General features: G+C 43.4%; 1 protein-coding gene across 3 annotated transcripts in view; it reads left to right on the forward strand.

The window, feature by feature from the left end:
* Positions 1-21,893, forward strand: part of KLHL17 (kelch like family member 17) — a 54,411-nt gene that overhangs the window by 11,660 nt on the left and 20,858 nt on the right. For all 3 annotated transcript variants that reach the window (XM_066606888.1, XM_066606889.1, XM_066606890.1), the window contains 3 exons: positions 14,269-14,530; positions 16,369-16,490; positions 18,065-18,286. In XM_066606888.1, coding sequence (XP_066462985.1) covers positions 14,269-14,530; positions 16,369-16,490; positions 18,065-18,286 — 606 coding nt within the window. The remainder of the gene's footprint in view (positions 1-14,268; positions 14,531-16,368; positions 16,491-18,064; positions 18,287-21,893) is intronic.

Genomic DNA, 21,893 nt, shown 5'->3' on the forward strand with positions numbered 1-21,893 from the left:
ATGTTTTTACCACATATTAAGCGTGCGCTGCATGGCCACGTGATACACAGTGAATGGAGTCAATGAAAGTCAATGTGTGTGTAGACCCTGTGTATCAATACACACAAGACATAGATCGCAGCATACTCTATGTTTCTGCATACCACGCAGCGTGAGCCATATACATTGGTGTAGGCAGCATGTGAAACGGTGTCCATACGCAACACATTGCATATGGGCCGCATTTTCATACGCAACCCAACTCTGAAACAGAACGGGGAATTTAACAAAAAGAAAAAGAGTTGCACTGCGCATGTCTGTGTGCATGTGATACGATGGCATGCGCAGTGTACTTGCAGCCATACGCGGTGTCTGCCAGACCGTTGTTTACAAAATCAGTAAAATGCTGCGAGAGATCCACAACATTCTACCGATATATTCGTGGGCATGAGCCCTTAAATCTCATTTTTCAGTTTCCTGCCCAATACCCCAATTTACCCAGATCCATTTGGTTTACTTTTCTCTGTTGTGTTATTTTAGACTGCTTTCATATCTGTGGTGGGGACTCAGTTCGTAGAGCAAGAAGGGGAATCTCCTGGTCAAATGGGTCAGTCTTATGATGGAACCGAACAGCGCTGAATGGACCCCATTGACTATAATGGGTTCCATTCGGTTTTCGCTCAGCTGCCCAGCATTTTACCAGAAGAAAAAGGGCTGCATGCTGTGCTAGGTTCCAGTGTAGATATGAACCCGACCTTACATAGCTTTGCATAATCTGCAAATATTGATATTTTATCGTACAATCCTTCTACAATGTCATTTAATAAAATCTGAATGTTAGGTATTGAGAAAGAAGTTATTGCTTGGATACCCCTTATTGATGTATACAGTGGTCTACAGTAATTTGTCAACCCCTGCACTATACTACTAAAGGGCAGGTGGGCTGGATATGAGCCAACGGCAGTTCTGGACTTTGCGGTAGGTGGCAAAAATTCAGTCCGTAGCACATATAAATTGCTAGGTGCACCATACACGTGGCTATATTCTATATGATGATAAAAGAGGCAGTTCTCTACTTCACTCTATACTGAGAGAAGTTACTTCAACTTTTGTAACAAAAGGAGCATGGTCCTTATCAGTCCACAAACTGTCAGATTGGTGCATATGTATATAGGTACAAAAGCATTTATATAGAATGACATTAAATACAAATTGATTGATTTATTTCCAGTTGTATTGGTGGTTGTTTGGGCTGACTAATAACCCAACTTGGTCTTACACTCACCAGTACAATCCCAAATTGCCTTACATATGCTACGAAAGTAATGACTCCCTAGGATTCCACACACACAAACTACATATGGCAAACCATGGAGTCACTGCAGGTCTATTCTATGCATCAGTAGGTGGTACCATATTGGAGGTATAGTATGGAGTCCGAGCAGTCTGTAGCCGCTGTATGGCTGGAATTGCGCTTTGCAGTTTTTTTTTTATCAGCATTTAATGCCATTTTTGAGCCACATTACAATAGAGAGAAGTACCATCTTTAAGGGTATATTTACATGCAGCAAATCAGTTGCCTGCATCTGGGATTGCAGCAGGTTCATCAGTTTCTGCAAACCTCGTTTAAATGGCACAGTTGCAGAAATTTCTGCAAGAAATAGTCTGTGTGTAAGGGCTCCTACCCACTTGTGTTTTTCTAACGCTGCGTTAATGCTGTATTTTTTTTTTTTAACGCGATTGTCAATGGAACTTTCTAATGTTAAAAACGCATCGCACAAAAATCGCAAAGCACAAACTTACTATGTGTTTTTAATATTAGAAAGTCTCATTGACATTCGCGTAGAAAAAAACCGCAGCATTAAAAAACTCAAGTTCACACGAACAGATTTGAATTTCAGATTTCTCAATTGCTGTCCAAGCGTACAATACGCAGGTATTGACTTTCGCCAGTTTGCTCACACTTGCAGGTAGGAATTACGCATTCTGCGAGCGGAAGAAAAATTGCAGCATGCTCTATTTTACCACAGATTCGGTTCATATGAGCTCCATTGATCTCTGTGAATGCGTTCAATCTGCAGTGCGTATGCAATTGCATTGTGTATTAGCGCGGATTTGCTCGCCAGTTGCTAGTAGACCAGATAACAAAGGGTATAAAGAAAGCAGTAATTTGTGGGCAGACAATGCAGGACAAAGTCTGCAGAGCCACATATCATCCAGCCTGCTGTCTGCAACCTCCGCTTATTTTTCTGGCCTCTTCCTCCTCAATCATTAGTGTTTTTTCTTTAAAGTGGTTTATACTACTTCCAAAATAAGTAGTATAAACCAGCCAAGCTTAGAGAGCAGCATCCCAACCTCAAGATTCTCAAAACATCGCACCACGACAGTACTAGAAAATATCGCCTGAGAGATAAAAGCGCGTTTCCAGGGGGCTGGGCAACTTTCTGATATCATTCCCTGCTTGCGTTTGTTCTTCTGCATGGATGATACACTGTCCTTAAATGTACATCCGCGCGAAAAACTGCACACATACACGACTATTCGCTGGTCTTAGGCTGCGGGTATCCACTCGCGGAATCCGACCTATTCGTGTGAGCCCAGCCTAAACCCTTCGTTTTTTAATCTACTTCTGGCTTTGACTGAAGGTTTACACAGAAAGAGCTAGTGTGATTCTAGCCTGTTACTGATTGCTGCCATAAAGAACCCGGGCATGTGCATGAGGCATAACAGTGCAAGTATTTTAGATAACATTAGGCTAAACTATTACAGGGATTTTTTTGCAACTAGATTGGGTCTGTTCACATTTGCGATGCTTCCTTGCTTTCTTTTTGCGATATCGCCCATTGAAAACAATGGGAGAACATTGTGATCCCCTACCGTTGCTGTGACAGCCGTGCTGGGTGATTCCTTCAGCTCCGCGGGGATGCAAGGCTGTTTCCATGTGAAAACGCCTTGCATTCAGGGGTTTCCAGATGGATTGCAATGGCGATATCCGGCATCGCGCTCGCCAATCTAAAGGAGCCCTGACTCTCCCTAGCGGCGCTGTTGGCTGAAGCACAACAGCGCCGCTAGACCAAACATAGGAACTTTAACCTGGCCTGACAGATCACACAATGTACCAAACTCAAATATTATGATTTTACGGCGGTGGTGAGGATGTCACAAATCTAATGACGCCAAAGTCATCCCCCAAAGATCACGGAAAGGGGTCAAAGTGTGGTGCAAGAAAAAGCCTGTAGGCTTTTTTTTTTAATATTCGAAGATGTAGCCTTGAAAATATCTGGAGCATATAGAATTACTGAATGTAATTTCAAATGTAGCAATGTTATTTAGCTTGAGGGGCAAGCGTGTCACCCATATTTCTAGTGCTATGTGAGCAGCTGCTGGACTTCTCTTCTTGCTCCTGGTAATCAGGGCTTGTTAAGTGCCAAGCATTGCGGAGGATGACAGTTGTCCAATAACCTATGATTCATTCTGCCTACGTAGTAACGCTCATAGATTTATCTCCTTTCCACAGTATCAATACTGATCACATATGTAACTGTAGAGGGACATGTTGATAATTCCTTGGTCGAACATGATTGGTGCCATTGTAGATCTTTGGTCATCATTAAATATTATAGTCTGGAAGACCTCAAAAAACAAAATGCCAACATGACATCACTAAAATATGTGTAACATAGTATAAATCTTGCGCTCTATGCCATAATATGTTTTAGTACTTATGGATTGATCGACTACTAACTCGCTAGAGTCTATTTCATGTTCGAGTCTACTGGGATGCCCAGAATAACAGTCATTGACCACAGATAATGTGTCTATTACATAGACAGACAGTGTGGTCACTGGTACAAGAAATGATTGACAGACAGGAAGGGGTTTTAGTGAAAAGTGTTGCAGCAGATGATGTTAGGATTTGGCATCAGCATGCGTGATATAGATTAACTTTTTGTGTCGTGAACGATTTACTGATGTATCCCCCTTTATCGCCTGCGAAAATTTTATTCACTTTCTAATTATGGAATCGTATTGCAAAATATTTCCAACATTCTGAAAAGCTCCATGTTTTTCTTCTGTTTCGCCTAATTATCTGCTGCTAATAAGGAGAAACTCCAAGCATCTGAGCTCCCAGATACTCACACAGCAAGAAGATCCTTTTCTGTGTGAGCTTGCCAATGAATATGTTCCCTGTTAATAGGGAATCCCCTCTGTTTCTCTCCTCTGGGTGCACGTATTATTATAGCCTGATTTATCTGATGAGTAAAGCAAGCTATCTAGTTTACAGTGCAAGGCAGTGGGGAAATGCTTGTACTGTTCTCCTAAAGGTGTTGCTCACTGTAACTATGTGGCCATAAATGATCAAGTTTTGATTAAGAACCTTGTATAAGAAATGAACCTTCTAACTATTGGGCCTTATTCAGTGTATTTAAAGGCCTATTTAGGCTGGGTTCACATTAGCGTTATGCTCTTCATTCTTCTGTTGTGCGTAGGCGGTGTCGTGATGAAGATTCAGGATACATTGCAGCACACAGTTACATAAATATGCTTTTTTTTTTCTTACAAACAAAGAAAATGAGAAATGGGTAAAAGCAAGGAACTTAACTTTTACCTGTAGCTCTCACTACTGAGCCATCCAGCTTGTGGACAGTTCCTCTGCGTGACTCTCAGCCTTGTTCCCTGATCCCAGTTATCTAGTTTTTGCCTCTTGGTCCTGACCTCGCCTCTGTTCCTGATTAGGCTCATTATAAAAGTCTGACCCTGCTACTGCACCAGTGCGTGATTATTGTGCTCCACTAGCCATTGATCAAGCTCCACTTCCGCCTGCTCTTCTGCTATTAACTGAGACCTTCCGATATCGACCCCTGGCTTCCCTTCTGACAACTCTACCTGCCTTCTCCATTTGTACCGTGTCACTCAGACCTTCTGATATCAACCTCTGGCTTCCGTCCTGATAACTCGAACCGCCTCCTCCATTTGTACTACAAACTAGACCTCCCGTTGCTGACTCCTGGCTCATCTCTGACTGCTCTCTCCAGACTTGCAGCTACTACACCTGAGGCTCCAACCCAGTGCCTGAAACCGCTACATCAAGGATCAATGATGCTCTATGCACAATATAATGTAAAGAGACACAACAATATCAATTAGACTGTAGATGAAGCAATTCTGTTGAACAAAAAGACAACCAATGTAACATAATACACAGTATTATGTATTTAAGGGAATAACACTCCACTTTTCGCGGTCTTTTCCTCAGTCCACTCCTGAATGCTCGAGCCCAGAATAGGTGACAACCATTCAAGTAACAGTTGTCCACTGCTCACTAAGTTCCCCTGTCGCTGATTAAAGCAGGCCTGCTGACTATTTGTTTTCTTTACGGTATGCACACTGGAATTGGTTTCACTGAGGCCAGCCTCACTAACGACTTGGTACTGGCGAACTCCTTGATGTCTTCCTAGGTCTGGATTTGTGGTGCGGCAGCCCAATTCCAATCTCTTCCCCTAGTTTGTGTGCAGCAGAAAGCTTTCAGATCCTCAGCTCAGTGCCTGCAGCTTTCCAAGCACATTCTCTCAATCAGGAGTCCCATTTCTCATTGCCTCCTTCAGTAATGGCTCCTCTGCAGATCATTACACCTTTAGCTGATGCTGCTCCCTGTAACAGTCCCTACACTTCTCCTGTGATGCATCAGGAAATTGTCCTTTTATAGTGCTGACATCCTCTCACTAGAATGTTCCCAGGGATCATGCTCAGTTCAGTTTAGAGCAGCCATCTTGGGGCTCCATTGTGAAGCCCAGTACACCCTTTAGGGGAGTCTCACGGTTCTGTCATAGAAAACGAAAAATGGAATGGATCTGTCAATCACTGTAATGGGGTCCATCAGGTTTCTGTTATGCCCTCTGGCATTTTCTCGGGTGAAATAGCACAGCATGCTGTACTACTTTATTTGGTATTTTTGGAGGCTCCGAAGGGAACCTTTATTGTGAATGTGAATGCAATGGCCTTTGATCCATGCATCGAAAGACAAAATGATATGACAATTAGGCTTAAGCTATAGGCAAGAGTTATAGCAGCGAGACCCCCACTGATTGCTAGTACATCTTCATGACCTCCCAACTATGTTTGTGCTGAGATGACCCCTTTAAAATATTTTTCTAACAGTGGTTAGTACTGTTGCCTTATATTGGGCTTGAATCCAACCAAGATCAGTTTGTATGTTTTCCCCAGTGGGAACAGGAAATGATGTGATTGACAATCTGTGTACAACGCTGTGGAATATGTTGGTGCTATATAAATAAGACAAATAAATGTTGTTTGGTGCCCAGTGGCTCCTTTGGCTTCTCTCTCATACAGCAGCACTTAAGATTGGTCACTTGTGTCTGGCATTACAACACAATTCTTCCAAGTCTATGTTGCAATTGCTACATTGTACTAGTTGGAAACGATGCCGAGAAAAGAAGGTAATGGAGGTATACGAGCTTGGACTGCCTCTGATCAGGTGTGACATGTCATCAATGTTGGTTGGCGGAAAAAATTAAAAATACAAACTTTTCTAATTTTTGTACCTTCACCATACAAACAGTTAACGGTCCAAGCGAACGCTGACATTTCATATGCTACACACTGCATGAATAAAATGCTAATGTACAGTAGTAAAAGGCCAGTCGCTTACGTTCATTTATAAAAAGCATGCATAGCCGCGCTGTGTTCCAGGACAGGAAAACAATCCCCCGTTTATCCATGAGCGCAGGAAGTGGGTGGCAGATGGCCCGGACTTCATATAACAAAGCAGGGAATAAATTCAGACAGATTCTACCTAAAAACCATTGAACTCCGATGAATGATGGTTGGGACAGTAAAGGAAGCTGCATTTTGTGGACCTTACATTGTAAGTAGAACTGTTACTTCTGTTAAGTAGATGCTTACTTATATGAGATTCAATTCGGATGCATCGAGCCCCATAGGAAGTGGCCAAGGTTTTGGCTCAGGTTTTGGCTTTTGTATGCTGACGGGTGATTCTAATTGTCTGGTCTTCCTGAAGTTGTATGTTGATATTAAAAGTTGAGGCATTAAACAGACTGTAGTCAAATGTCCCAACACTAGTTCGTTGCCAGAGACTGAGCTAGTTATTGGTGTCAAATATTTTGGGAAAAAACTAGGAATGCCAGAGTTGAGCCACTAGTTGGGTGGTAGGGTGTACCTCCAGTCAAACCTTTTAAAAAAAATGGTTTTATTGCAGTTAATCGCTACCTGGCATCCAATCCCTACATACTCCTTGGCCTCCAGGAAAGAGGGATACGGGCTGCTGTATGCAGGTTCCTCATATTGCGGAGCTACTTTAATGTGTCTTTGTCCTTACAAAACCGATCTGGAGAGTGGTGGGTCATTACCAGAGAAGTTCTCTCCCTCTCTGATAAAATAGATGCTCTGCAAGATGATGATGAGAATTTTTCTACTCGGGGTTTAACCCTTTGCAATCCAATTTTGGATTCAGGGTTTTCTAGGGGGCTTTCTCTTTCTGCCATTATACAATGGAGTCATCTGCTAGCTAGAGCCAGTACTGCGGTATGGGACATGCTGGAGAGGCCCCCTGATAACAGAGCCGCCAGTAATATACAGTAAGAATAACCTGCTGGATGTCTTTTCCGATATTGAAGCTGTACAGCCTTCAATCAAAATGTCTTCAGACGTCAGACAGTGGATTAGAAAGGGTTAAAGCTATTACTTTGTCACTAAGTGAAAGAAATTCAGTTTTGATTACTTAGTGGTGACAATTAGTTGGCCAAATATAATGGCCAAAATGAAATCAATGGGAGCTTTATACTGCAATACTGTGGCGTTCAAAACGCCGTGGTAAAAGGCACATGTGTGAGAGTGGCCTTAGCAAATATGGTACTTGCTCCTAACTTTTTGAGGTCTTTGTATTGGTGTTTATAGAGTTTATAAAGTTCTTATTGCCAATTCACCCCACAAAATCTCACGTTTCCGAAGTGTTTTGAGAGTATCCATATTTACATTATTTGTCCATTGCTGGCTATTAAAATGTAAGACATAGACTATAATATAATGGTCCAGGTCAGTATAGCAAGGGGCTTTTTTTTTCCCTTTAAGTCCCCATGCATAATTAATTAAAATTGGCTGAACTTGCAGAGTGTGGTAGGACAGCGAAGTAGTACCTCTAGAAATAATGATCTGGTATTCTGAGAGAATAGTCCTCTCACCGTTGAAACAACCATGTTTTTTCTTGGAACGTGCATCTTGTAGATAGTCTATCGACCCATTTCTTTAAATTTTTACATTTTAATAAATTATTTCTTTGGAGTTGAATCTGTGGGGTTGAGAGGAATTGGGTGTGTGTGTGTGTGTGGGGGGGGGGGGGCCAAGATAAACTTTTGCACCCGGGTCCATGAGCCTTTTAGCTACGCCGCTGAATCTGTCTTTCAAACTTTTTGAAAGCTGGTCGGAGTGCTATAAAAACATAAAAGAAACCACACTGGTCACTTCAGTTCCTCTGCTGTCCGGTCTCCGCTGCTTTCCACTTTCTGCTGCAGCGGCGATAACATCCCTACACGAGGATATCTGACCACTGCAGCTAATCCTAGTCCAAAGTGAGCTGGTATGTGGCTGCAGCGCCCATATGTCCCTGGTGTTGGCGACATGCAGTAGGAAGCGGAGAGTAATGGTGAATTCAGCACCGCTGGAACAATGGAAATGTTCTGCCACATCTTGACCCGGCCTGAATTAGTTAGTAAGAGCTCAACAATAAGAATTTTTTTTTCCAAGGGTTCCCCAGTGTTTTTTTTTAAAGTTGGGAACCACTGCTTTTCGTTGTATCAAATGACAAACTCAGCTCAGAGGCTGACTTCTGGAATAGAACATGATGTAGTCATGTGTGTAGTTGCTAATATTGGCACTTGTAGAGGTGGAGGATCTGATGGACTCTGCTTTATATCCTGTTCTGTGGTGCCTGACTGTACACCACCTGTTCATCAACGCATCTTGACATCCCATGAGCATTTCTGTATAAGTGCCAAGCCAATAAGAATTCCTTACTGCTGATAATAAGAGTGAAGGAAAATATTATCAGATGTCACCCAATGCTCCATAAGGCTCCAATCTAGATGGCACCCCATAGCCATAAACTATGTTCAGTCTCCAGTTGAAAAATGGACCTTTATTATTATTTTCTTATGTTGCTGATTTGTGGATTTTGTTGAGATTCTGGTGCAGATCCGCAGCTGATTTCACCCTTTCAGTTGAATTCAGATTGAAGTGGTGAAATCTGTTGCAGATCTTCACCAAAAGCATGACTGGTCCAGAAATGGTTAATGTGTCACTGACGCCGTGTACTCATAAGGTATCCACTATGTATGACCACCTTATAAAGCTGCAAGCTGATTACAAAAATGCAGGTTCGCTTGAACTGTTCTGCTGTGCCCCTTTGTGCTTGTCGTGAGTCTCTAGAGGAGGGGGCTGCTAGTCACGGCTTCCATGTGTGAATACAAATGTGTAGAAATTGCTTCTTCAAGAGTAGCTATTTTTACCAGCCCTAATCAGCAGCATGTAGGTGTGCAGAACAGGATGCCACAGCGCTGATGAATCAGTGCGGGCTGCAGGGTGACATTCACCTCCTGTTTCATTTTATTGTTTTTTCAGTGTTCTCTCTCACTCCGTTATTTACATCTATACCTAATGCATTTAGTCATTGGTTCTGTAGCCGCATTTATCTTCTATGAGTAATGAACTGTAGGTTCCTCCGTATCTGTTTGCTACAGATGACTGAGCCTGTGGGGATATGAGAGAGAATTGCTTGGGAGCCCCTATAATGCTTCCCACTATGCATTACGTAATATTGTATTCCTATGTTGCTGTTATGTAACGTAGGATTGAAAGAGCCACTTAAAGGGGTATCTCAGACATTTACTATTGATTACCTATCCTTAAAGGGGTATCTCGGACATTTACTATTGATGACCTATCCTCGTCGTCATTGGTGCTCGGGCTTCGCTCCCGTTGAAATTAATGGGAGCAATGCCTTCTAGTACAATTCCGGCTCTTCATTGCAGTCAGAGCCAGAAGTGTAGAAGGCATCACTCCCATTGACTTCAGTGGGAGCAAAGCCTTTCTGTTATACTTCCAGCTCTGACCACTGATGTGTACATCCTGCCCTGACAGCGAGTGGGAGGAGCAGCTGATCAGCATGGATCCCAACAATGGACACTTGCAGATCAAGAGGATAGGCCATCCGTAGTACAAGTCCTGGAATATTCCTTTAAGTCTTTGAATTGTCTTATTAATATCTTTTACTAAGACAGCTAGTTGACAAGCAATATATCCATGATTAAAGCTGTCGAAGTGGTTCTTTTGAATCCCATAATGATGGGGAGAATGAATAGGCCAACCACATTCAATGCTTTATCTTGGCTTCTGGGTATGCCTGTAACTGCAAGCCAGCTTTTCAGTCGAAAGACAGAGTGCAGGATCCAAAGTTATTTTAAATACCGAAGTGGGCCTAATGCACAGCTATTGAAGCATGCTTCCACCATTGATCCACCCCCTCCATCCCCAAACTTTTGTATAGCTTCCCCACAGCCTCCACTCACTTCTGAGTCCAGTGGACACATGCCCATCTAAGCCCTTGAACACTGCAGTCAATTACCAGCTTAAACCGGCACATGACCGCTGAACCTGGAAGTGAGCAGAGACTGTGGGGACTGGACTGGCGGGGGCACACAGAAGGTGAGTATAAACCTATATATATATATTTTTTTTAATATATATTTCTCAATGCTTTTCACCTGTAGCCAAAGATACAATTGAGAATGGTGCCACTGCCAGGGGGCTGGCGCCACAAGGGGGCCTGATGGAGATGCAACTTGGTGAAAGCGGCCCTGGATGGATCCGTAACATGATGGACACCAGTTGTGTCCACTGAACCTTATTGCCTTCTATTAGGATCCATTGAGTTCTGTCGTCACGGTGTCTGTCATTGCACTGGAAAAAATAGCACCACATGCTGTATTTTAAGGAATCTGCAATGGAGCCTTTAATGCCAATGTGAACCCAGCAAAATTCTAGTCTACTTCTATGAACTAACCGCTGTGAGTCAGTCCGGAGTAATTGGCAGTTATGGAATACTAATTTAATGCAGAATAAAATAGTGTGGGTTCAGGTAGGGATGAGTCTTCAAATCGGATTTTCTTTCTCATTATCTGATACGGTGATCCCTCAGGTTACAGTGGACTCGCTGCACAATATTTTTAACATACAGTGCTCTTTCTGGGACCATCATAACTTGAAACCACATTCAACATACGTCAGTATGAATCTGAAGCACGTGCATGCCCGTACGTATCACATCTTCCATACAAACTAGAGGTGGCCCATCAGGGTACTAGAGCCTCCATGCCCGCCTGTATCACATCTTGCCCGAACCCTTTATATCTGGCCCCTCCATAATTGTTATACATGTCATGTCTTTCATGTGGATGCTCTGTGCAAATTGTGTATTGCACAGCTGCAGCATGTAAGAAGTTAATGTCTATGAATGTTTGGGATCTGTCTGGAAATTGTAACCAATTGTCATGGCACATGGGTATGTAAGATATAAATATGAGTGAAAGGTTAAAAAAAAGGTGGTCCATTGCTTCAACAGTTGAGTGTGGAGGGAGAGTGCTGGCCACATGGGGGTACCTACAACCCTCATGTGGTGAAGGATGGAAGAGGAAGAGAGGTTCCCGTATGACTTAACCCCAGTACCCCTACCCTAGGAGAGAGAGAAGGAGTCCACTGTGCAGTGTTCAGCAGCCTGCTTAAAAGTGAGTGTCAGTGGAGTGTGTTGTGCTCCTCCGGTGTGTGTGTATCCAGGAGCAGACTCGTACAGATAACTACGACTGTAGGCCCGGTTTCATCCTGTGTTTTCCTCCCTGACCTTCGTAATTTGCCTTTCCTGCATTGGTGTGAGAATTTGCTTATTCTTCGAGTAAAGTTCCAGTCAGTGACTGTTCTCAGAGGTTGTGAAGTACCTGTGTACATTCTGCGGAGTAAGGAATGGTGGCGTCACCCGTGACATAATTCTTCAGGTCCTCCACACTGTTTATTCAGGTAACCGCTGCCTCGGCGTTGCCTGGAAGAGGCCTGGCAGAGTGTTGGCCAAGGTTGCATGCGTCCCTCCAGGGAGGAGTTGGTAGAGCCACTGTGACAAGTGCCATCTCTACGCCCTTCCATCTCCTGAGCGTTGGGCCTTGTGTCTCGGTCATTGCAGTATCCAAGCTACAGGCAGTACAACAGGGTACTAAAGCCTTCATGCTCATCCGTAGCACATCTTGTATCCAAACTAGAGGCGGTACAACAGGGTACTAGAGACTCCATGCCCACCTGTATCACATCTTGTATCCAAACTAGAGGCAGTACAACAGGGTACTAGAGAATCCATGCCCTCCCTCCCCTCCCCGTAGAACATCTTGTATCCAAGCTAGAGGCGGTACAACAGGGTACTAGAGACTCCATGCCCACCTGTATCACATCTTGTATCCAAACTAGAGGCAGTACAACAGGGTACTAGAGAATCCATGCCCTCCCTCCCCTCCCCGTAGAACATCTTGTATCCAAGCTAGAGGCGATACAACAGTTTACTTGAGCCTCCATGCCCACCTGTATCACATCTTGTACCCAAGCTAGACGTGATACAACAGGGTACTAGAGCCTTCATTCAAGTGTTCAGTTTTCCACAATAATTTATCCTCTTTCTCTGATGTCCTAATCACTTATATCAGCGTTACGGTCACACATAGAAAGTTTACAGCAACTCCAACAACTCCTTCTAGGTGCTTAATTTTTAAAAAATATATTTTTTAGTGTGTGTGTGTGTGTGTGTGTGTGTGTGTGTGTGTACACATACATATATATTCATACTGTAGGCATGTGCAAGGAAAAGTACTAGAGGGAGTGTACATTTCACCCAGATGCTTAGCCTGGGTGAGATAAACCTCCAGTACAGGACTTTCTTCTGGATCCTCTGAGTTGGGCCGAATGCACATGAATGGATTTGAATTGCGGATTCTGGAGCATGCGTCAGCCTCCGGATGCCGCAGCAAATACCGCCCAAAGCATACTATGGTAAAGTGATTCTTCATGCACACGAGCGGAAACCAATTGCGGTTTTCGCTCGCGGATGAAACCTCACAACATGCTCCATTTTCGTGCGGTTCCCACACAGACGACTTCCATTGAAGTCAATGGCAGCCGTCTGACCTGTGGCCTGTCCGCAATTGACATTGCGGCTGGGCTGCGGATTCCGCTGGAAAAGCAGGAGTAGAAAAAACCCTGTACTGTGCATGTCCGAGCCGTGTGGACCGTACGCGGTATAGATGAAGAAACAGAATGCCAGGTATGTGCGGACACCACTGCTACCAGGGCTAGAGTCTGCATACGACCTTAATCACTGGAACATAAAAGTCTGCAAGTGCAGGCAGTCGATGTCAGAGCCTAGAGTTAGCACATCTACTTGGTGGACTTCTGCTGTTTGCTGACCATTCCTACATGTTAGTAGTAAGTGAGAGTACTGCTGTTTAGTTAGCGCCTTGGGCAAGCGTTTGTCTTGCTTATTGCACAAAGTGTATGTGCTGCCGGTGGTGATTGTTTTCCACTGGATTTTCTATTATTGCTGAATATTCAAGAAAATAAAGTGATTCTAACTTTTATATGCACTGAGTGTGTCGCTGTGTCGTCGCAACCCCCCCCCCCTCGCAGACATTGCCATTTAATTATATAAAATGTGTGATATATATGTTGTTTCGTTAATATAAGCCATTGCTTTGCTGCCAGGGACACACATAGACAAAGAGCAGCCCAGTAGCAAAGATGTAATACCACTACACCCCTAATCATCTGTGATATGAAAACGTGGCATTCTTTGTACCCACTACCGGCCATGTTTTTATCATTCTTGCCTTGATATTACCCATGCGCCTGTTTGCTAACCTGGTAGGGCTTGTGAAGTGGATATTCCAATATGGGTTATGGCCGTTCCAATAAAATGTTAGGTAAACCTGGAGTGGGCTGCCTCTCTCTAGTGGCCCTATAGCAGCCGTATGGACTACTTAAGGTTAAATACATGGAGGCTTTACCACATAATGCCCCGTATGTAAGTAGAATGAAGCAGTAGCCACCTTCTATCAGATTGCCTTTGACTCCATGTTATTATCATGCTTATTTGCTTAAGCTCGTTAATGCAAAGTTACGCTGATAAACCTTATATAAAAAAGTATATATATTTTTTCTATTGTACAGCTTCAACGAGTGAAGCCAGTGAAGGAGAAATCAGGAGACCAGTCCCCAGCCATGGAAGGGGCGGTGCAGCTTCTGACCCGGGAGGGCCATACCATCTCCCACAATTCAAAGCGGCACTATCACGATGCCTTTCTTTGTATGAACCGAATGCGCCAACGGGGGCTCCTCTGTGACATTGTGCTGCATGTGGGGACCAAAGAAATTAAGGGCCACAAAGTGGTGCTGGCATCATGCAGCCCTTATTTCCATGCAATGTTTACAAGTAAGTGCCAGACATATATGAAAAACAATTATTTGCTTTTTTACATGGAATCTATCGTATCAGGACACCCCCAAGACAGCCAATGGAGCTGCATTACCTGATCAGGGAACCAAATCATTAAAGGGGTTGTCCCGCGCTAAAACGGCTTTTTTTTTTTTTCAATAGGCCCCCCGTTCGGCGCGAGACAAACACAAGGGATGGGTTAAAAAAAAAAAGTTTAGTACTTACCCGAATCCCCGCTCTGCGGCGACTTCTTACTTACCTTACCCACGATGCACCGCGGGTCTTCTCCCATGGTGCACCGTGGGCTCTGTGTGGTCCATTGCCGATTCCAGCCTCCTGATTGGCTGGAATCGGCACACGTGACAGGGCGGAGCTACGCGATGACGCGTAGAAGGGGGCGGAGCCAGAACGCCGCTCGTGCCGAGACCCAAGAGAAGGGAGAAGACCCTTCTGCGCAAGCGCATCTAATCGGGAGATTAGACGCTGAAATTAGACGGCACCATGGAGACGGGGACGCCAGCAACGGAGCAGGTAAGTGAATAACTTCTGTATGGTCAATATTTAATGCACGATGTACATTACAAAGTGCATTAATATGGCCATACAGAAGTGCTTACCCCCACTTGCTTTCTCGGGACAACCCCTTTAAATCTAGAGTTACTCCACAATAGGGTATTAGTGGAATTGCTTGTCTTATCAGCAGAGGAATCCTAAGATCTACTTTGTCTGCTAAAGGCCCATTTAGACACCACGATTATCGCTCAAAATTCACTTAAAAGCCGTCTTTTGAGTGATAATCATGTCTAACTGCACTGACATCGTGCAGTTTTCGTTAAGCCGTTGCTGATCTTTTAGCGTGCTGAAAGACCACGATGAGCCGGGCACTCCAAGCAGAGAACAGCTGGATGCAGAAGACAAGCAGCCCCACTTGTCTTCTGCATCCCTGCTCAGAGCGCAAGGTGAACGTTCAACGCTTCATTACAGTGAATGTGAACGACTAAACGATTTCTTGTTTGAACGAGCCAACGATGTATCTGCATGTATAAACAGGCTGCCCAAGTGAACTCTGACATCATTCGCTCGTTCTAACAAGGTATTGTTTGGGGTAAATTGACCCTTACTCTCCTGAAAGAAGGATTGGACATATTGGATTTTTACATGTTCTCCCCATTGGAATAAACATGTTGATTGGGGCTTTGGAGCAATAACTATGCTCATTTGCCCAACTGTTATTTAAAGGGCCACTCTAGTGATTTTTATTTCATTCATTATGTAACTAGCCACCCAGTATTTATAAATTGGCTAATATTACTTTGTTATTCTTTTTTTTTTTTTTTAATCTGAAACTCCTGGCCTGCTTTCTCATGTGATCTTGTTCTAAGCAGCTGAGATTTATGTTGATTTCAAATTAATCAGTCTTCCAGACAGCATAATTCTAGTGATCGACACTCCCTTCAGAGAGGGACACAGGCACTCCTATCATAGTTACTGATGATTATACAGCTCCTATCACACAGTAATAATGGAGGAGATCACGGCTCCTCCTCCTCCTGACTGTGTACTTATTGTCTGTAGTTTATTTAGATGAATGCAGATGGGAATGACAGCTGGTCATGTGATGCTGTGCTGATGCATCATGGGAGTGTTAGCATAGCATAGAGAAAGTGAGCAGGGAGAAATCTCAGCATCAAGACGGTGCCTGATAAGCATCACACAGGAGACTGCATAGAAATTTTATATACCCTCGCAGCTCAAGCAGAAAACTTCCAAAAAATGTTACATATTTATCCAGTTTAGCTCATACTATAGACATAACATATTTTTTTTCATTGCAGATGAGATGAGTGAGAGTCGGCAGACTCATGTGACATTGCATGACATTGACCCTCAAGCACTGGAGCAGCTGATTCAGTATGCTTACACAGCAGAGATCATGGTGGGAGAAGGAAATGTGCAGGTATGGGAAAGCATTGGTGTTCTCTATGAAGCACTGTGTGAGATGGACAGATATCTGTGCAAGGGCCAAGCATATACCTTTCTGCACTCCCTGTGACATATATGACTCTATGAACCCCACGTACGATATATTCAGTGCAGTATCAGAAAGTGAGAGCATGCAGGCGGGGTCGCTGCACATAAAATATGCTGGGCAGGCAATATGCTCCAGTTCCTCCCTTTCCCATGTCACATGGACGGGATAATCCTTTTAGTATTTTGGATGTGTTTGTACAGAATCCACCTAATCTTCATAAAGATTTATTATTCCAGCTTACCATCTGACTGCATGAAATTATTATTTGCTTACTTAAACTTTGCACCTTTCTTAGAATTTCTAGTAAAGACTTCGATTATCCTGTTGATCTTGTATGATCTTGTATGCAATAAGTAGATTACAGTCTTGTTTTCATCGTCTAACTCTCATAGCTTGCATGGATATACACTGAACGATCACTGCATTAGGAACAGCTGGCATGTGATCTCTTGTGATCAGTAACATGGTACCACGTAATGGCTGTGTCACAGATTGCTCTCAGGCAATGTGCTGAACTCTACTTTGCGCTGCAGAAGGTAACATTTGATGGTCATGGGTAGATGTGGTGACTTGAGTGACTTTGACCATGGGCAGATTGTTGGTGCCTCAAGTTGTGGTACCAGTATTTCTGGAACCGTTGCAGTTGTTTACTGTTCCCAAACCATGGTATCAAAAGTGTACCAAGACTGGTTAAACCATGGTCAGACATCCAACAGAAGACCACACAGCAGCAGGCTACAAGTGGGTAATCCTAGAGACAAGCGTTGGGTGGCACGACTGGTATCTCAGTAACGATGTACCATAGTGGACCAACTGATACAGCAGAACAATAGAGGGGAAGTTAGACAAATTTTCACAATGACCTTGACGCGTACCTTGTGTAATCTGGGTTTCAATAACTCAAGACCGCGGAGGTTGCCCATGTTGATCCCAAGTCATGACACGCAATGCTTTACACGGATCCCAGAAAGATATCAATGGACCTTGGACACATGGTAGAAGGTTGTCTAGAGTGACGAGTCCCATTTCCTGCTGAACAATATGGATGGTCAGGTCTGCGTCAGGGATAAACGGCATGAAGCCATATCCCATGGATGTACTGTTGGGGTTCAATTTGCCGGTGGTGGTGGTGTCATGATCTGGGAGTATTTTCTTGGCATGGCCTAGGACTGTTGATCATACCACAATCCTTGAATGATGACCACTACAGGGAATGTTACTATCCTTGACCTGTAGCTGAACTTCCAAAGGTGAACCAACCCTTTTATGAGTAGATGTTCCTAATGCAGTGACCATTATGTATATAAATTTTCTCATCCCAACATGGTCTTTGTCTGCTAGGTATCTATTTTAACTATTTTAGCATTAGACTAGTGTAATGTTGACAGCAAGAGAAAAGAGTGTGCTGATATGGCAGGCAGTGATCAGTCCACTCATGATCATTATCATTGGGCATTGATCTATTCACTAGGTGACATTCCAAGTTTTCTCTTTGCCAGACTCTGCTGCCAGCCGCCAGTCTCCTGCAGCTGAATGGAGTAAGAGATGCCTGCTGCAAGTTCCTGCTCAGCCAGCTAGACCCTTCCAACTGCCTTGGTATTCGTGGCTTTGCAGATACTCACTCTTGTAGTGACTTGCTTAAGTCGGCGCACAAGTATGTGCTACAACATTTTGTAGAGGTGTCAAAGACTGAAGAGTTCATGCTTCTGCCTTTAAAACAGGTAATCCTAAACCAGATGTTTTGTGTTAGTTATACTATTGTGATCTTAAAGGGCACCATCTACCTACATGGTGATGCAGTTCCTTTCTTGGGGTACGTTCACATGCGGCAGAAGTTTCTGTTACTGAAAATTCTTTCCCTAAATCTTAAAGGGATTGATGCTGCAGCTTAACATTTTTAAAATTGAGATATGTGGAACTCCCATTTGCTTTTATGGGAGTTGCAGAAACTGTGCAGAAGAGCCAGTTCAGCTGTTTCTCTACTCCCATGGCAATAGGACAGCTATGACTGGTTGGGAAGGAAATCCTCCTTTAAGCTGATCATACACTAGAGATTTTGGACATCCAAAAAGGAAGATTGACCATTTTCTGATGACCGTTGGTGCCTTTTGTGACATGAACAGGTGTGTGTTAGATTTTTTTTTTTAGTCCTTCTCAGGTTCTGTAGGTGGAAAGTTGCCCAGACCAAGCCACCAATCATGGCAGAGGTCGATTTGGCTTTTTTTTAACTTATGGCATTGTCATCCAAAACAACAAACTTTACAAACCAACCATGAGTGACAATCATAGACTGCTACGTCATCACTCATTCGCATCAGCACTTGCATCCGGAGAGCCATGATGCCAGGAGTTTGGGAACGTGATGCTGCAGCATCTGATTGGCTGCAATGGTCACTTGACTTCCGGTCACATTTGTCATAACAAACGCCAGGCTGTAGCGTTGGATTGCGGAAGCGGGGAACAGATAAATACCTCTCCTCCTCTTATTTTAACACAGTGGGCACTAAAGGGGGCAGGTTATCCGGTAGCCGGACAACCCCTTTAACCCTTTCCAATCCACTGTCTGATGACATGATTTAAGGCTGTACAGCTCCGATGTTGGAAGACATCTGTCAGGGTTCTCTTACTGTATATTGCCATCCTCTCTGCTGTCAGAGCCTGTCCAGAGTGTCACCTCATGCAATTCTGGCTTTAGCCAGCAGATAGTGCCGTTGTATAACGGCAGAGAAAGAGTAAGCCCCCTAGGTAAACCAGGATACGAATTGGTTTAGAAAGGGTTAAGGACCTCTTTGAGTTGTGATTATTTGGTGACTGTAGCGGAGTCTATTATATTTGTGTGGCTCGGTGTAAAGATACATTCCCTAATATTCTCCCTCATCCAGCATACAAGGAAAAAAAATCTAATTACTGGAAACATTAGGCAACAATGGGCATTGTATTCTGTCCTACACAGTCCGTTCATTGGAAAGTTGGACTCGTCATTGGAATTGCAAAATCTACACGGACTGTTGGCAGTAAATGAGTTTCCTTAATATTACTGCTAACTATCTCCTATAATATGACTTATCCGGCCAAGTACAATCCTTCTCCAGAACAGTCACACTCCGGAGCGCAGCTGATGGGGCCCCCCCCCCCCCCACGTCTTGCTCCCACCTGATCTTCGGTTTTCTCTAATCCAGCAGCTAGAGTTACTCAGATGATTTCTATTCCATCTTCCCACGCTGAATGTGCGTCTTTCCGAAACCCCCTCACAAACACTAGCACACACGACTTGACCCAAACGCTCGTGTACAGTCGCCATATCTCCTAGCAACAGCCTGCCATACAAAAAGCGAGGCGAACACGATTCCAGGAGCTGCCAGCGCATCAGCTGCAACAGTCCCCAGCTGTGAAGAGCCAATGGATCGATTCCCACTGTTTCCTCTACATATTTTTAATGATTATTTGCGCTATTTCCTGCAGACTAGAGTCACCGGCTGCTCGCGTCTCTGACAAGCTGTTGTTTTGTCACATTACTATGTGATATTTCCTGTTTTCGTCTTCTAGTATATTCTAATCCAAGATATTTTGTATGTTACCTATTAACTCTTTACTTTCCACGTACGTTCACTTTATTTTACTTGTGTGAGTGTTTCTCACAATTGGGTTTTAGTGTTCCAATCTTTAACTCATCCTCTGCTGGTTGATTTTTGTCTCTTTTTTTTTTTTTTCAATCCCTTTTTTTACTTTAAGGGTTTTTTTGTATTTTTTTTTAATCTTCAGCATTTAAAAAGGAGATTAGAGTAAGTGAACAACTGCCAGTTTACACGGCTGATCCATCATTTTCTGAATGCAGCAACTGATCGAACGAGAAGCAAATGAATTCTCATTCATTATTCAGTCAGGGCATGCATTTACACTAAATGATTTATCAGCCCGTGTTATAGGGCCCTAAAACAAGCAATTTTTGGTCTGTTAAAGAAAAAAAACATTTTCACTGCTTGTTCATGTGCATTTTTGACGCCTCTGTGCGGGTTTCTATGTCATCTTGCGTAGTAGTGAGTTTTTCACCTGCAAATTTAAAAAAAACCCAAAAAACAAGAAGGCCCAAGTGATGCCACAACACACAGAAAATGGAATGCATGCTAATGTGTGCAGAATGAGATTTTTTTTTTTAACACAACAGCAGACCATTTTGTTCTGCGAATACGCACCAAAATAGGACATGCTGCATTTTTTTTTTTACGCAAACATTGGTCTGCATAAAAAATATGCACGTTTGAAAACCCCAATTTAATGGGTCCCTGTGCTGTTCATATTCCGTCAGTAACGAAAAAAAAAAGACTGAAAATAAAGCCTAATAAAATTGTGTACTCTCAAAGAAACATAAATGATATCAAATCTGATTGCTAACAAGGCAAACACTAAAAAAAATAGTACTAAGAACATTGAAAACCAACAAGGCTCATCAAAGACTCATAATTATACTCTGAGGCTTAACGGAGCACAAAAAAGTCCGTAAGACGATCTATATCACGAATTTCAGTAGATGCACAAAAATAGAAGAGGAAAGGGGACAGTGATTAAAGTGCGAAAAGGCATTAAAATAAGCAAAATCATCAGATATGGATTAGCAAATTGTATTGAACAAGGAGGAATTCCACTGTAATAAACTAGTAATGTGACATCCAAATAAGCAATAAATAGATATTTAGTCCATTGTGAGATAAGCCCTCGAATATGTACAAAGAATGTACTAGAATGCATCCAAAATACGTTATGCTGTGTAGGACACCCCAGTCATATTGCTGTACACACACAGCTTCCTCAGGGGTACTGGTACTGGAAGTATATATATTCTACCGATATACCCATGTATAGAATCACCTGGACTCTTTGTGCTGCGCAAAGAAAACTCTGCGATATCACTAAATGCTTTCAATGAGGCCAGCAGCAGCAGCGCCAGCCCCATTGAAAACATAGGGAGTATATTGCAGACTCCTGCCACAGCTGTGGCAGAAGTCCAGGATGCTATCTCATTGCTTTCAATTGGGTCGGCGCTGCTGCTGCCCCATTGAAAGCAGTGGGTTGCAGGTAACCCCCGCAGCGATGATTTTCGGGAAAATCATTCCCAGTTGGTGAAAAGAAAAATGATATACTTGTCGCTCAGGCTCGTCCTCCGGCTGGCTCCCCGGCACTGCTGTGAAGCTCTTTCAGCAGGCGGGGATTTTTTAAAGGCCTGTGCTGATTGGCTGACCGTTCAGCCATCACAGGCAGCGCACAGCCATTCCTTAATGCTGCCCCTGGTCCCATTGAAAACACTGAGCGATATCTCAGTTTTTTTTTTCT

This window comes from Eleutherodactylus coqui, chromosome 6 (assembly GCF_035609145.1).
Source record: "Eleutherodactylus coqui strain aEleCoq1 chromosome 6, aEleCoq1.hap1, whole genome shotgun sequence".
NCBI classification, from domain to species: Eukaryota; Metazoa; Chordata; class Amphibia; order Anura; family Eleutherodactylidae; genus Eleutherodactylus; species Eleutherodactylus coqui.